Source organism: Coregonus lavaretus, assembly GCF_964263955.1.
Source record: "Coregonus lavaretus genome assembly, chromosome: 8".
Taxonomy (NCBI): Eukaryota; Metazoa; Chordata; class Actinopteri; order Salmoniformes; family Salmonidae; genus Coregonus; species Coregonus lavaretus.
In genome coordinates this window covers 13,161,288-13,174,634 of record NC_139995.1, presented here as the reverse complement: position 1 = coordinate 13,174,634, position 13,347 = coordinate 13,161,288, and the positions used below count along the sequence as shown (strand labels likewise).

General features: G+C 43.0%; 1 protein-coding gene across 1 annotated transcript; it reads left to right on the top strand.

The window, feature by feature from the left end:
• Positions 1-2,467: 2,467 nt before the first annotated feature.
• On the top strand, positions 2,468-4,398 carry tmem51b (transmembrane protein 51b; the record flags this gene model as incomplete). The annotated part of the gene is made up of 2 exons (XM_084167234.1): positions 2,468-2,868; positions 3,981-4,398. 2 exons carry the CDS (start codon positions 2,468-2,470, stop codon positions 4,396-4,398), a joined length of 819 nt encoding a protein of 272 aa, XP_084023360.1.
• Positions 4,399-13,347: the final 8,949 nt, after the last annotated feature.

Below are 13,347 nucleotides of genomic sequence, written 5' to 3'. Positions count from 1 at the left end.
TTTTTGGAAAAGGTGTACACATAAAAAACTGAGGGAGATTTTACCGAAATTCTGTTAGCAAACTTGCATTTGCACAGTTCTTCCAGGAAATGTGTTTTTGTCAAATGTTCACTGTAAATTGTTAAAAGTAGTCCCTGTGCATAGAGTTGTATGGTTTGTTAAAGTTTTAAATCAATGGTTTTTGTTTGGCATACATTTTAAGTGAAGAATCTCAGCGCAGTTCCTTTATCATGGAATTGCCCATATCAAACACAAGCAAGACACACACATGCAGTCTAATTAGAGATGTTAATGTTGTTATTTTTTCATCATCATTGCAAGCATTGGCTAAGCAGTAGTCAGACAGCCAGTCAAAGTAGTAGTGTTCTTTTTTAAGGAACTCTGGCTAGTAGCTACGAAATGGCAGCAACTATAAAGATTAGCCTACATCACACAAAATGCAGATATGTTTTTGGCTCCAATGCGATGTGTACGGACTGCGTCCTGCTTGTGCAACTGCAATATCCGTTACAAATCAAATCAAATCAAATTGTATTGGTCACATGCGCCGAATACAACAGGTGCAGACATCACAGTGAAATGCTTACATACAGCCCTTAACCAACAGTGCATTTATTTTAAACAAAAAAAGTAAGAATAAAACAACAACAAAAAAAGTGTTGAGAAAAAAAAGAGCAGAAGTAAAATAAAGTGACAGTAGGGAGGCTATATATACAGGGGGGTGCCGTTGCAGAGTCAATGTGCGGGGGCACCGGCTAGTTGAGGTAGTTGAGGTAATATGTACATCTGGGTAGAGTTAAAGTGACTATGCATAAATACTTAACAGAGTAGCAGCAGCGCAAAAAAGATGGGGTGGGGGGGCAGTGCAAATAGTCCGGGTAGCCATGATTAGCTGTTCAGGAGTCTTATGGCTTGGGGTAGAAGCTGTTGAGAAGTCTTTTGGACCTAGACTTGGCACTCCGGTACCGCTTGCCGTGCGGTAGCAGAGAGAACAGTCTATGACTAGGGTGGCTGGAGTCTTTGACAATTTTGAGGGCCTTCCTCTGACACCGCCTGGTATAGAGGTCCTGGATGGCAGGAAGCTTTGCCCCAGTGATGTACTGGGCCGTACGGAGCAAGGAGCTATGGCCTTCATAATATATATATTTTTTGGAATGTTCGTTGAAATCACAGGAGTTATTTTTTTGTTTCAGCTGTTCAGAAATATGAGGCAGAGCCACAGGTTACATCATCATGGTTCAGAAGGGGGTGAGTAAAGAGAGAAACCTGAAGGGAGGGGGAGTGTGAGCAGCAGCCAAGGAGTGTGTGTAGAATAACACGTGCGCAGAACATGATCCAGATCCTTAGCTTTGATAAACAGGTTTCCGGAGGTGCGGGCAGGGGCAAAAACTCTGTATTTGGCACACTAACAATGATTCATAGCATGATATGGAGGAGTATCACTATTATATGAGTCAGTCATTTTGAAGCTGTCAAAATGGAATATCCTTACAATATATGCAATTTAGCAGACTCTCTTTTCTCAGTGACTTAGTCGTGCGTGAAAACATGTACGTATGGGTGCTCCCGGGAATTGAACCCACTGCCTAGCATTGCAAGCGCCATGCTCTGCCAACTGAGCTACATTGTGAAGTGCTCTTCCTGAAAGTTACACTGTGACATGTTCTAGCTGCCTATAAACTGGAGAGAAACAAGTGGAAGTGCCAGAAGTTTACAATGCTCTGTTTGTTATACTGTAGTAATAAAACCTGATTACACAACCTGGGGGTGTAATGTTGGTTTAGCATCATTTAGGAGGGCTAGACCATCAAAGAAACATACAGGACATTGACTGGGTAATATATTGTCACTGGAAATACCAACATTCACAAAGTGAAGTATTTAATGACTATATGTTGATCAATTACCATGGTATGTATTAAGTTGCCATGACCACTACCTCCAACAATACATTTTCATGGATTTTAAACAGCAGGGCTAGCCTTTATTCAAACTTTCTAGTCTTGAGGAAGATTTCCTAGAACTTGACTGCAATAGTCTCTAGACCTAGCCTACATTTTGTCCAGGTGCTTTTTGGTCAATGAATGGCTCATTCACATATTCATTCAGCTTTCTTTGGTTGGCACTATTCCAGCAGCTCTTTATTATGTAAAATGTGTTTGTGAAGAACTAAAACACAGGTTAATGTAAACCTCCCTGAACTCCTCTGGCTTTGGCCCCCTTCCCAGCCACATTGTGTCTATTCCAGGAAGTTGTTCATTGTCATCTGATTTCAGTCTAGTCTAGCCCAGTCTAGTCTAGCCCTTTGCCGGTTTTATTGTACTGCTATGTCCCTTCTCCTGACTAAATGCGAGAACCACCCCCCTTTCTCCCACATTGCAGGTTAGGACTACGGTTCCTCCCTGAGTCTCCTCTCCCCAGTCTACTGTGTCTGGTGGTGTGACTCCTGTTGGGTCCAGGTGGGGGGATGTGTACCAGTGGTGTTCCAGCCAGCTCCAGCCATGGGGTCAGCCAGTCGGGCTCCTCGTATGCCCTGTGTGCCCTGGGGGTGGGCCTCATAGCCCTGGGCATCGTCATGATCGTGTGGACAATGGTTCCCGGGGATGCTACCCAGACAACCAAGACTTCAGGCAACTCCAGTATAACGGTGCCAGCAGACCATGGTGAGGATGGGGATGGTAAGGAGGGCAAGGAAGCAGCGAAGACCTTATCAATAGCCTATGTGCTGGTGGGGGCGGGGCTGGCCATGCTGCTGCTGTCTATCTGGCTGGGGGTGAGGAACAAGCGGAGGAAGCGCCAGAGAAGACAGGAGACACGGGCCGTAGGCGTCCCCTTCGTGGACCATGTGGCTGGGGAGGCAGGAGAGAAGTGAGTGCTTCAATCGATTTAGATAATCACAGTCTAACAGTGACATATTTTTTTTTTTTATCATCCAAGAAGGGGTTCAGAGGCTTTGTTTTCACTATAAACCCATATATGACTTATAGTGAGCTCCAAAAGTATTGGGACAGTAGTAAAAAGTTAAGTATTTGGTCTCATATTTCATAACACGCAATTACTACATCAAGCTTGTGGCTACAAACTTGTTGGATGCATTTGCTTATTGTTTTGGTTGTGTTTGAGATTATTTTGTGCCCAATAGAAATGAATGGTAAATAATGTATTGTATAATTTTGGAGTCACTTTTATTGTAAATAAGAATAGAATGTGTTTCTAAACACTTCCAACTCTATGAAATCATTGCGTGCTAGGAATATGGGACCAAATACTAAACTTTAGACTACTTTAATACACATGGGTGGGTCTCTGTACAAAAAGTGCTGTAATATCTAAACGGTTCACCCAATCTGGATGAAAATACCCTCAAATTAAAGCTGGCAGTCTGCACTTTAACCTCAGTCATTGTATCATTTCAAATCCAAAGTGCTGGAGTACAGAGCCAAACCAACAGAAATTCACTGTCCCAATACTTTTGGAGCTCACTGTAGTTCCCAGGATGATGCCTGGAAATGAATATGTTCCTGATAAGGTTCCTGTATTGTCCCTTTATTGACACAGTTCTGTTAAAGCACCAGTTATCTCTCCCAATCCAAGCTAGTTAAAGGAGCTACATGCAACATTTCCACCTGCAAAACTAGCACCAATGTCATTACATACCAGTAGTAATTAAGGAATACAAATCAATGAGAGAAGAAAAAAAACATTGAACTCTGAGACGCTGCAAAGCTTTTTACCACGACGGGAGTTTGACTAGTTACAATTGGCTCTCATTCGCGAGGTTAATAACAATAGCAAAAACATAGCAATACAAAACTTCTTATTGTCCGGATGTTTTGGGGATTATGATCAGGTAAGAATCAGTACTTAGCCATTTTAGGCGTTTCTAGTATCCTTAAAAAAAACATGAAGAAATGTAAATTATGGCTAAAATGTGACATGTTGCTTATATAAAACCGCTGTCCCTGTACACTGTTTTGCAGTTTAGAGGAGCCAGCCCCAGTCTACAACGTGCCTAGCTATGAGGAGGCGGTCACCAGTGGCCAGTACCCCATCCGCCAGAGCAACTTACGCCAGAGCACCTCCCAGCTGCCTTCCTACGAGGACCTCATCAGTGCTGTGGAAAACGAGGGGGAGGGACCAAGTTCTGCCCCAGTTAGGGAGGCTCATCCTAGCAGTCCCACTCCTGAGCCCCAGCCTGCCGCTGCAGCCAACCCCCCCACCCACAACAGCAGCCGGGCCAGCCGGATACTACGGCCCCGCAGGGTACGCAGAATCAAGTCTGAGAAACTCCATCTGAAGGACTACCGTTTTAACATTCGCAACCCTACTGATGCGAAGGTGACCATTGAACCCATCACTCCGCCGCCACAGTATGACGACAAGATGCCTGAGTTCTGACAGCACCCCCTAGCCTTGGAGGACTGGAACAGATGGTCTAATAATAAGTGTGTTCTTCCTTCACATTGAGACAGACCCAGACATTGTTGCTTTGAATCAAGTAGTTTCTCAGCTCCAATTTGACTCGTTTATAGACTAATTTATTCGGGGGCTTATTATCCTTATGTGCACTATGCTCTCTGTTTAGAACACAGTGGCTCTGTTTTTAACTATCGCCCTACAGAAGGCTTGACGGGGTGCTACGCCACTGCTTATAACTATAAGTTAACTATCTAAGATTCTCCAGCTCAGGGATCCAGCTATGCATTTTGTTTGCTAACTTGCTAAGTGGCTAGCTTGCAAGATCAAGCTTCTTGGTTACAGCAGAGACTATCAATCCCCTCCTGGATCAAGATCCCTGCTACCTAAATTTGTTTTGTGTGTAAAATGTCTATGATTTCAAATTACTTTTATATGTTTGGAAAGAACTAGCACCCCTTGTGTGCGCTGCCGGTAATACTGTATATCCCGGTGTGGTACAGGAATGGTGTGAAGGTAAGAACCTGGATACCGCCCAACCCTGCCATACAGGACATACTGCACCAAATACACTAGTTTCAGACTCCTAATGATCCTTACACCTCTGAAGCCACTTCCATACCAGTCGGAAGAACTTGGGTGTTTTATCTCTGAACACTCAAAAGCTGGTTTCTCCACCGACTGTTGGATAAGGGGAATAATGGGGTGGTAACACTGTGGAGACTAGAGATCCTGACTGCCAATTGGTGTCTGATGACGTATGCCTCTCTTTCAGTCCAATACCGATTTGCAGCTGCATCTGAGGAGACAGTGTGGTCTATTAGCAATGGTTATATGCTTCAAAATCGTTGAGAAAAGTGTAAGATGTAGAACTATGTTGCAGTCAGTCCATGTCTTTATTGGACTTCTCACCTTCAAAATGTGCCATGCTCCACTCTCAATCTGTGTACCTTAATCTCAGCTGACTGACCAGCAGACAGTACACAGGTGTTGTGCGGACTGTTGTTCCTGAGACATGAGTTGACAAAGAAAAAATGAAATTAAGTTAATGCATGATATTTGCAACAATACTTCATGTAACATATTTCAGAATGCTCAGATAACCATCATACAATCTTCCCGAGTGGCGCAGTGGTCTAAGGCACTGCATCGCAGTGCTAGCTGTACCACTAGAGATCCTGGTTCGAATCCAGGCTCTGTCGTAGCCGGCCGCGACCAGGAGACCCATGGGGTGGTGCACAATGCGTCCAGGGTAGGGGAGGGAATGGCCGGCAGGGATGTAGCTCAGTTGGTAGAGCATGGCGTTTGCAACGCCAGGGTTGTGGGTTCAATTCCCACGGGGGGCCAGTATAAAAAATAATGTATGCACTCACTAACTGTAAGTTCCTCTGGATAAGAATGTCTGCTAAATGACTAAAATATAATGTAAATGTATACAAGAACCTACCCAGATTGCGTGGTTGGACTTTTTCCCAAAAAAACTATTGTCAAATTCAAATCAGTCATAAACAAACACATTTTTCCTCACCTTTCTTGCGGCTTATACTGTATTTGTCCTCCTCAACAGCATAAATGTATAGATCCCTTACTGCCCGCTATTAAAACAGAAAAGAGCATCATTAGTAAATTAACAGGAGTTAAATATTCAATGTTAGCTACCACTAATGTGCAAGTTGCAAAAGTAAACATTGATCTTACAGATAGCTCATTCCTTCTTGCTCGACGAACGCCCGTCACCCGTTCAGGTGCAGTCACTGGAGAAGTGCTTAGCTGTAGCTGCTGTTGTTGTTGGAATAGCTAGTTGAGCTACTTGTGTCATCAGTCTTTCGTCCATATCAGCCACCATGTAGACTGGCATCTGATTCAGCCTGGCTATGACATGAGTTGTTGGAAATCCATGCCCTCGTTTGGTGATGCATCGTCCCCAGTGAAAGTATAATACAGTTCAGCAGTCTGATGGCTTGTAGATAGAAACTGTCTCTGAGGCTGTTGGTATCAGACCTCATGCTCCGCTACCGTCTGCCCGACGGTAAGGGAGATAACCGCTCACCGTTTCGATTAGATGGACCGTGTTCACCACCCACTGGAGGGCCTTGCGGTCGTGGACGGAGCAATTCCCATACCAGGTCAGGATGCAACCGCTCAGGAAGCTCTCGATTGTGCAGCGGTAGTATTTGAAGAGCAGTGAAAAGCAGATTACTCCATCATACACTGGACGGACAACCATGCACTGCAACGTCAGAATGAAGTTCACAAACTGCAAGGGAGTATGTGGACACAGGCAAAGACCAAGGCAGAGAGGAAAACAATAGAGACTGAAACTGGGGCCAGAGCTATTTAAATGGACACATTTCATACCAATAGACATGGCTGTAGTGGACCCTATGCATAGTCTTTTACTGGGGACAGCAAAACACGTTTTTACCGTCTAAGAATATTGGTGTGCTGAATGATGGAATACTAAGAAATATTCAGCTTAAAGTTGATGCACTGAAAGCACCTGCAGACATGGGCCAACTACCCGCTAAAATCTCATCAGGGTTTTCTCATTTCAATGCACAAGAATGGAAAAATTGGACATGTGTTTACTCCTTATTGACTCTTAAGGGACTTGAAAGACAGCATGTAGCCTAGCAGTTAAGAGCGATGGGCCAGTAACTGAAAAGGTCGCTGGTTTGAATCCCCGAGCCGACAAAGTGAAAAATGTGTTGATGTGCCCTTGAGCAAGGCACTTAACCTTAATTGCTCCAGGGTCGCCGTCAATAATGGCTGATCCCTGCTGTTTGTCATAGCAAGTGAAGATAGGACTGATCTGTACAGTGTCTTCACATGAATGTATCCAAACAAGGATCTATCTCCCCATTGTACAGCTGACAGAACAACATTAAAAGGTAGACATGCTGAGAGAGGTTATAAGCACTGATCAAAGTAGAAGTTTTATGCTTATCATGTACTTACTTGCAAAGTGGTTCTCGACTGACAGACGGGCCTACTAAGCATTCAACCAGATGTAGAGATAACACCAGGCATAGTAACACAGTTGTTCTCTTGTGATGTGCTTGTTGGTCCAGCACATGAAAACACACATTTCTCATGTCATGGCACGTGTAAATTGGTTCCAGAAACATCTGAATCAATATAATTTCAAGCCCCCTGTTGAGGTTTGGCGCAAGGCATTGGAATCTGTATCAGAGGCACAGTTTATTCCAGTTCAGAGAATTATGAAGCGCTGGGGCATATTGCCGGTATAAAGTGTAGTTTGCCAGGACTACAGAGACTGTAACTGTGGTAGTACCAGTGTCAAGCAGGGCTGCTTTTTAGGCATTAGGCTACTTGGAAGTGAAACTATAAGAAATCAAGGGAACTACCAGTGAGAATTTAAGAGCAGAGCTACTGTTTATTTATTCATTTGCTGCAGTATTTTTTGTTTGTTATTATTCATCATTGTTTGTTTATTTTATAAAGTGGATCATACTTTTGATATGTTTTATTATACGTTTTGTATATGGAACTTTGCATTGTACTGTGAAACTGCTTGAGGTGTTAAAATCCCATTTGTCAACCAGCCTTTTTAGCTTTTAATCAATGACGCCTTTGTTTTATGTTCTTTTATAACATTTGATCTCTTTTATTGCCATGCTTGTTTTTTATTTGATTGTTTTAAGTGTGTTACTATTTTAAATGCACTTCAAATAAAGTTTGAATTGAAGTTTGATTTGATATTGGATCTTTAATTGATGATTTTACGTAACTTTATAGTCAATCATTCTTATTAAGATGTTTTTAAAAGGTATGAACTAGGTTATAGGCCTACTAAATAAATGTTTGGAGTAGATTGCCTACTGAGCTGAACTGGGGTGTGATAGGAGTACAATAGACAATATGTTAGAGGCTATTAGCATGTGTAAAGATCCATGCATGACCTTCCAGAGCCGACTAATCAACACTGGTCAAGATCTGTTTTTATTTGGACTTCTCAATACTGAGCTTCTACTTCTTATCATTAAAGATATTCTGACTTACATGTACACACTCAGAAACAGGCCATTTTACGCAGTGATATTCTTATCTCGTGCACAAATACCTATTGATATTCAGAAAATGGCCTTAACCTTTCATATGGAATACATGAAATGGTATCATTACAGTGGCTTGGTAATTGTATTGTATCAGCAGATGTGAGGCCTATTAGGAAACAATTGATGTCATCAGTATATTGTCCCACACTGTGATTGGTCGTCAACAACTAAACATATGCCCTGTGGAAATGGTTGTTTCAGTTTTATACAAATACATTGTTTAGAATGTGTTTTGTAGATCTACTACTGTATGTAGAGGACATGCTGAAGCAAGGAATCACTATAATAGCTTTATGTTGATTGACTGCTGTCTGCTCTGTTTCTGTGCTGATGTTGGTATTTGGAGAGTGTTGAATGTGAATCATGAAAATGGCTGTAGGGTATACTAGGCTACTAGTAAAAAAGTGTTGTGTCACCAGCTTTAACTTCAACAGAATAGCAATTAGTATTAGAATTCACTCCAAAAAAATAAGATAATTAAACAAATAATTAACTATGCACATTTTTACAGCGTTAGTTACAGTATGTTTTGGTAAGATTACTTCAATGATTTTTTATGTGGATCTTGAATGAATGTAACTTTCCAGTGCTGACCAATTTCACCTGAATACAGCCATGTTTGGAGGATCACTGGAGAAGCATCATGTTCTTAGAATTTAACATAATTCTATTTATTCAAGATTTGTTCTTGTGATCCTGACACTGTATGAGAAAATATGAGGGGGGCATACTGTATGTACCTAGTGTAGTGAATCAAACTAAATCAATAGCATTGTATGAATGACCTCTGGACCATACAACACTTCTATGCTCGCTTCGAGGCAAGCAACACTGAAGCATGCATGAGAGCACCAGCTGTTCCGGATGACTATGTGATCACGCTCTCCGTAGCCGATGTGAGTAAGACTTTTAAGCAGGTCAACATTCACAAGGCCGCAGGGCCAGACGGATTACCAGGACGTGTACTCCGAGCATGTGCTGACCAACTGGCAAGTGTCTTCACTGACATTTTCAACATGTCCCTGACTGAGTCTGTAATACCAACATGTTTCAAGCAGACCACCATAGTCCCCGTGCCCAAGGACTCTAAGATAACCTGCCTAAATGACTACCGACCCGTAGCACTGACGTCTGTAGCCATGAAGTGCTTTGAAAGGCTGGTCATGGCTCACATCAACAGCATTATCCCAGAAACCCTAGACCCACTCCAATTTGCATACCGCCCCAACAGATCCACAGATGATGCAATCTCTATTGCACTCCACACTGCCCTTTCCCACCTGGACAAGAGGAACACCTACGTGAGAATGCTATTCATTGACTACAGCTCAGCATTCAACACCATAGTGCCCTCTAAGCTCATCACTAAGCTAAGGATCCTGGGACTAAACACCTCCCTCTGCAACTGGATCCTGGACTTCCTGATGGGCCGCCCCCAGGTGGTAAGGGTAGGTAACAACACATCTGCCACACTGATCCTCAACACGGGGGCCCCTCAGGGGTGCGTGCTCAGTCCCCTCCTGTACTCTCTGTTCACTCATGACTGCATGGCCAGGCACGACTCCAACACCATCATTAAGTTTGCCGACGACACAACAGTGGTAGGCCTGATCACCGACAACGATGAGACAGCCTATAGGGAGGAGGTCAGAGATCTGGCCGTGTGGTGCCAGGACAACAACCTCTCCCTCAACGTGACCAAGACAAAGGAGATGATTGTGGACTACAGGAAAAAAAAGAGGACTGAGCACGCCCCCATTCTCATCGACGGGGCTGTAGTGGAACAGGTTGAGAGCTTCAAGTTCCTTGGTGTCCACATCACCAACGAACTATCATGGTCCAAACACACCAAGACAGTCGTGAAGAGGGCACGACAAAGCCTATTCCCCCTCAGGAGACTAAAAAGATTTGGCATGGGTCCTCAGATCCTCAAAAAAATTCTACAGCTGCACCATCGAGAGCATCCTGACTGGTTGCATCACCGCCTGGTATGGCAACTGCTTGGCCTCCGACCGCAAGGCACTACAGAGGGTAGTGCGTACGGCCCAGTACATCACTGGGGCAAAGCTTCCTGCCATCCAGGACCTCTATACCAGGCGGTGTCAGAGGAAGGCCCTCAAAATTGTCAAAGACTCCAGCCACCCTAGTCATAGACTGTTCTCTCTGCTACCGTACGGCAAGCGGTACCGGAGTGCCAAGTCTAGGTCCAAAAGACTTCTCAACAGCTTCTACCCCCAAGCCATAAGACTCCTGAACAGCTAATCATGGCTACCCGGACTATTTGCACTGCCCCCCCACCCCATCCTTTTTACGCTGCTGCTACTCTGTTAAGTATTTATGCATAGTCACTTTAACTCTACCCACATGTACATATTACCTCAACTACCTCAACTAGCCGGTGCCCCCGCACATTGACTCTGCAACGGTACCCCCCTGTATATATAGCCTCCCTACTGTCACTTTATTTTACTTCTGCTCTTTTTTTTCTCAACACTTTTTTTGTTGTTGTTTTATTTTTACTTTTTTTGTTTAAAATAAATGCACTGTTGGTTAAGGGCTGTAAGTAAGCATTTCACTGTAATGTCTGCACCTGTTGTATTCGGCGCATGTGACCAATAAAATTGGATTTGATTTGATTTGATTTGGTCTGTATAAGTGGTTTGTGCTTTTTTCTGTCTTGACACTAATTGAAGATAAGCAATGACAGGTATTGGGGTAATTGTCTATATGTCTGTAAAAAAAAAAAAAAGTTACATATCAATGTCTCTACTTACAAATATCATTTGCTTTGTAAATATTTTTTTATTTATTTACAATTTTATTGTCACATACACTGATTATTTTTGGATTTATGAGAAATAGCTCCTGAGTGGCGCAGGGGTCTAAGGCACTGCATCGCAGTGCTAACTGTGCCACTAAAGATCCTGGTTCAAATCCAGGCTCTGTCGCAGCCGGCCGCGACCGGGAGACTCATGGGCGGCGCACAATTGGCCCAGCGTCGTCCAGGGTAGGGGAGGGAATGGCCGGCAGGGATGTAGCTCAGTTGATAGAGCATGGCGTTTGCAACGCCAGGGTTGTGGGTTCGATTCCCACGGGGGGCCAGTGTAAGTCGCTCTGGATAAGAGCGTCTGCTAAATGACTAAAATGTAAATGTAAATAAAGTTGAATAACTGAATTGTTTGCTTCGTCATGTATGGATCAGAGATGGATCAACAATCTTACACTGAACATTAAATATTTGAAGCTCGAACATCTCACATTAATTCATATGTTGCATGTGTAAACAAACAATATGTCACCTAGAATGTTCTTTGGCCTCCTGTCGTGTCATTTTTTATATTGCCATACAATTATTTTGGTGTCCTACTTTTCCATCTCTTATTAACTGATATCTTAGCACCCTCTAGTGGTACAAAACCGCCTCAAAATGAGTCAATGGAAAGTGAAGGGCTGGTGGTTTATTCCTGACCATGTAACCAGACCAGAGAGAACTCTGGGCCCTGGATATAGCCTGTATAGAGAAAGTCACAAAGGGAAAAAAACGTTGCGTTTTTGGAACGGTCAGATATAAATATGCTATGAGGAACAAACATGTATAATAAGGAATCACATCGGATCTATTCGTGGAATTTCTATCTGCAACGTTCAACAACGTTTGGCTACTGAACATGGCCCTGGTAATGCAAATCTTATCTGAAGTGAAAGAGATATTTTCTACGCCAACGAGTTTAGCATTTGACGCTCATCGTAGCTTCCTACTGATTTGTAGGGGTTCACATTAACCTTGCCTTTAGTAGAACGTAAGACTGCTACATAAGCCTATATACAGTTGAAGTCGGAAGTTTACATAGACCTTTGTTGGAGTCATTAAAAGTCGTTTTTCATCCACTCCACAAATGTCTTGTTAACAAACTATAGTTTTGGCAAGTCGGTTAGGACATCTACTTTGTGCATGACACAAGTAATTTTTCCAACAATTGTTTACAGACAGATTATTTCACATAGAATTCACTGTATCACAATTCCAGTGGGTCAGAAGTTTACATACACTAAGTTGACTGTGCCTTTAAACAGCTTGGAAAATTCCAGAAAATGATGTCATGGCTTTAGAAGCTTCTGATAGGCTAATTGACATCATTTGAGTCAATTGGAGGTGTACCCTTGGATGTATTTCCAGGCCTACCTTCAAACTCAGTGCCTCTTTGCTTGACATCATGGGAAAATCCAAAGAAATCAGCCAAGACCTTTGTGCATGACACAAGTAATTTTTCCAACAATTGTTTACAGACAGATTATTTCACTTAGAATTCACTGTATCACAATTCCAGTGGGTCAGAAGTTTACATACACTAAGTTGACTGTGCCTTTAAACAGCTTGGAAAATTCCAGAAAATGATGTCATGGCTTTAGAAGCTACTGATAGGCTAATTGACATCATTTGAGTCAATTGGAGGTGTACCCTTGGATGTATTTCCAGGCCTACCTTCAAACTCAGTGCCTCTTTGCTTGACATCATGGGAAAATCCAAAGAAATCAGCCAAGACCTCAGAAAAAAAATTGTAGACCTCCACAAGTCTGGTTCATCCTTGGGAGCAATTTCCAAATGCCTGAAGGTACCACGTTCATCTGTACAAACAATAGTACGCAAGTATAAACACCATGGGACCACGCAGCCGTCATACCGCTCAGGAAGGAGACGCGTTCTGTCTCCTAGAGATGAACATACTTTGATGCGAAAAGTGCAAATCAATCCCAGAACAACAGCAAAGGACCTTGTGAAGATGCTGGAGGAAACAGTATCTATATCCACAGTAAAACGAGTCCTATATCGACATAACCTGAAAGGCCGCTC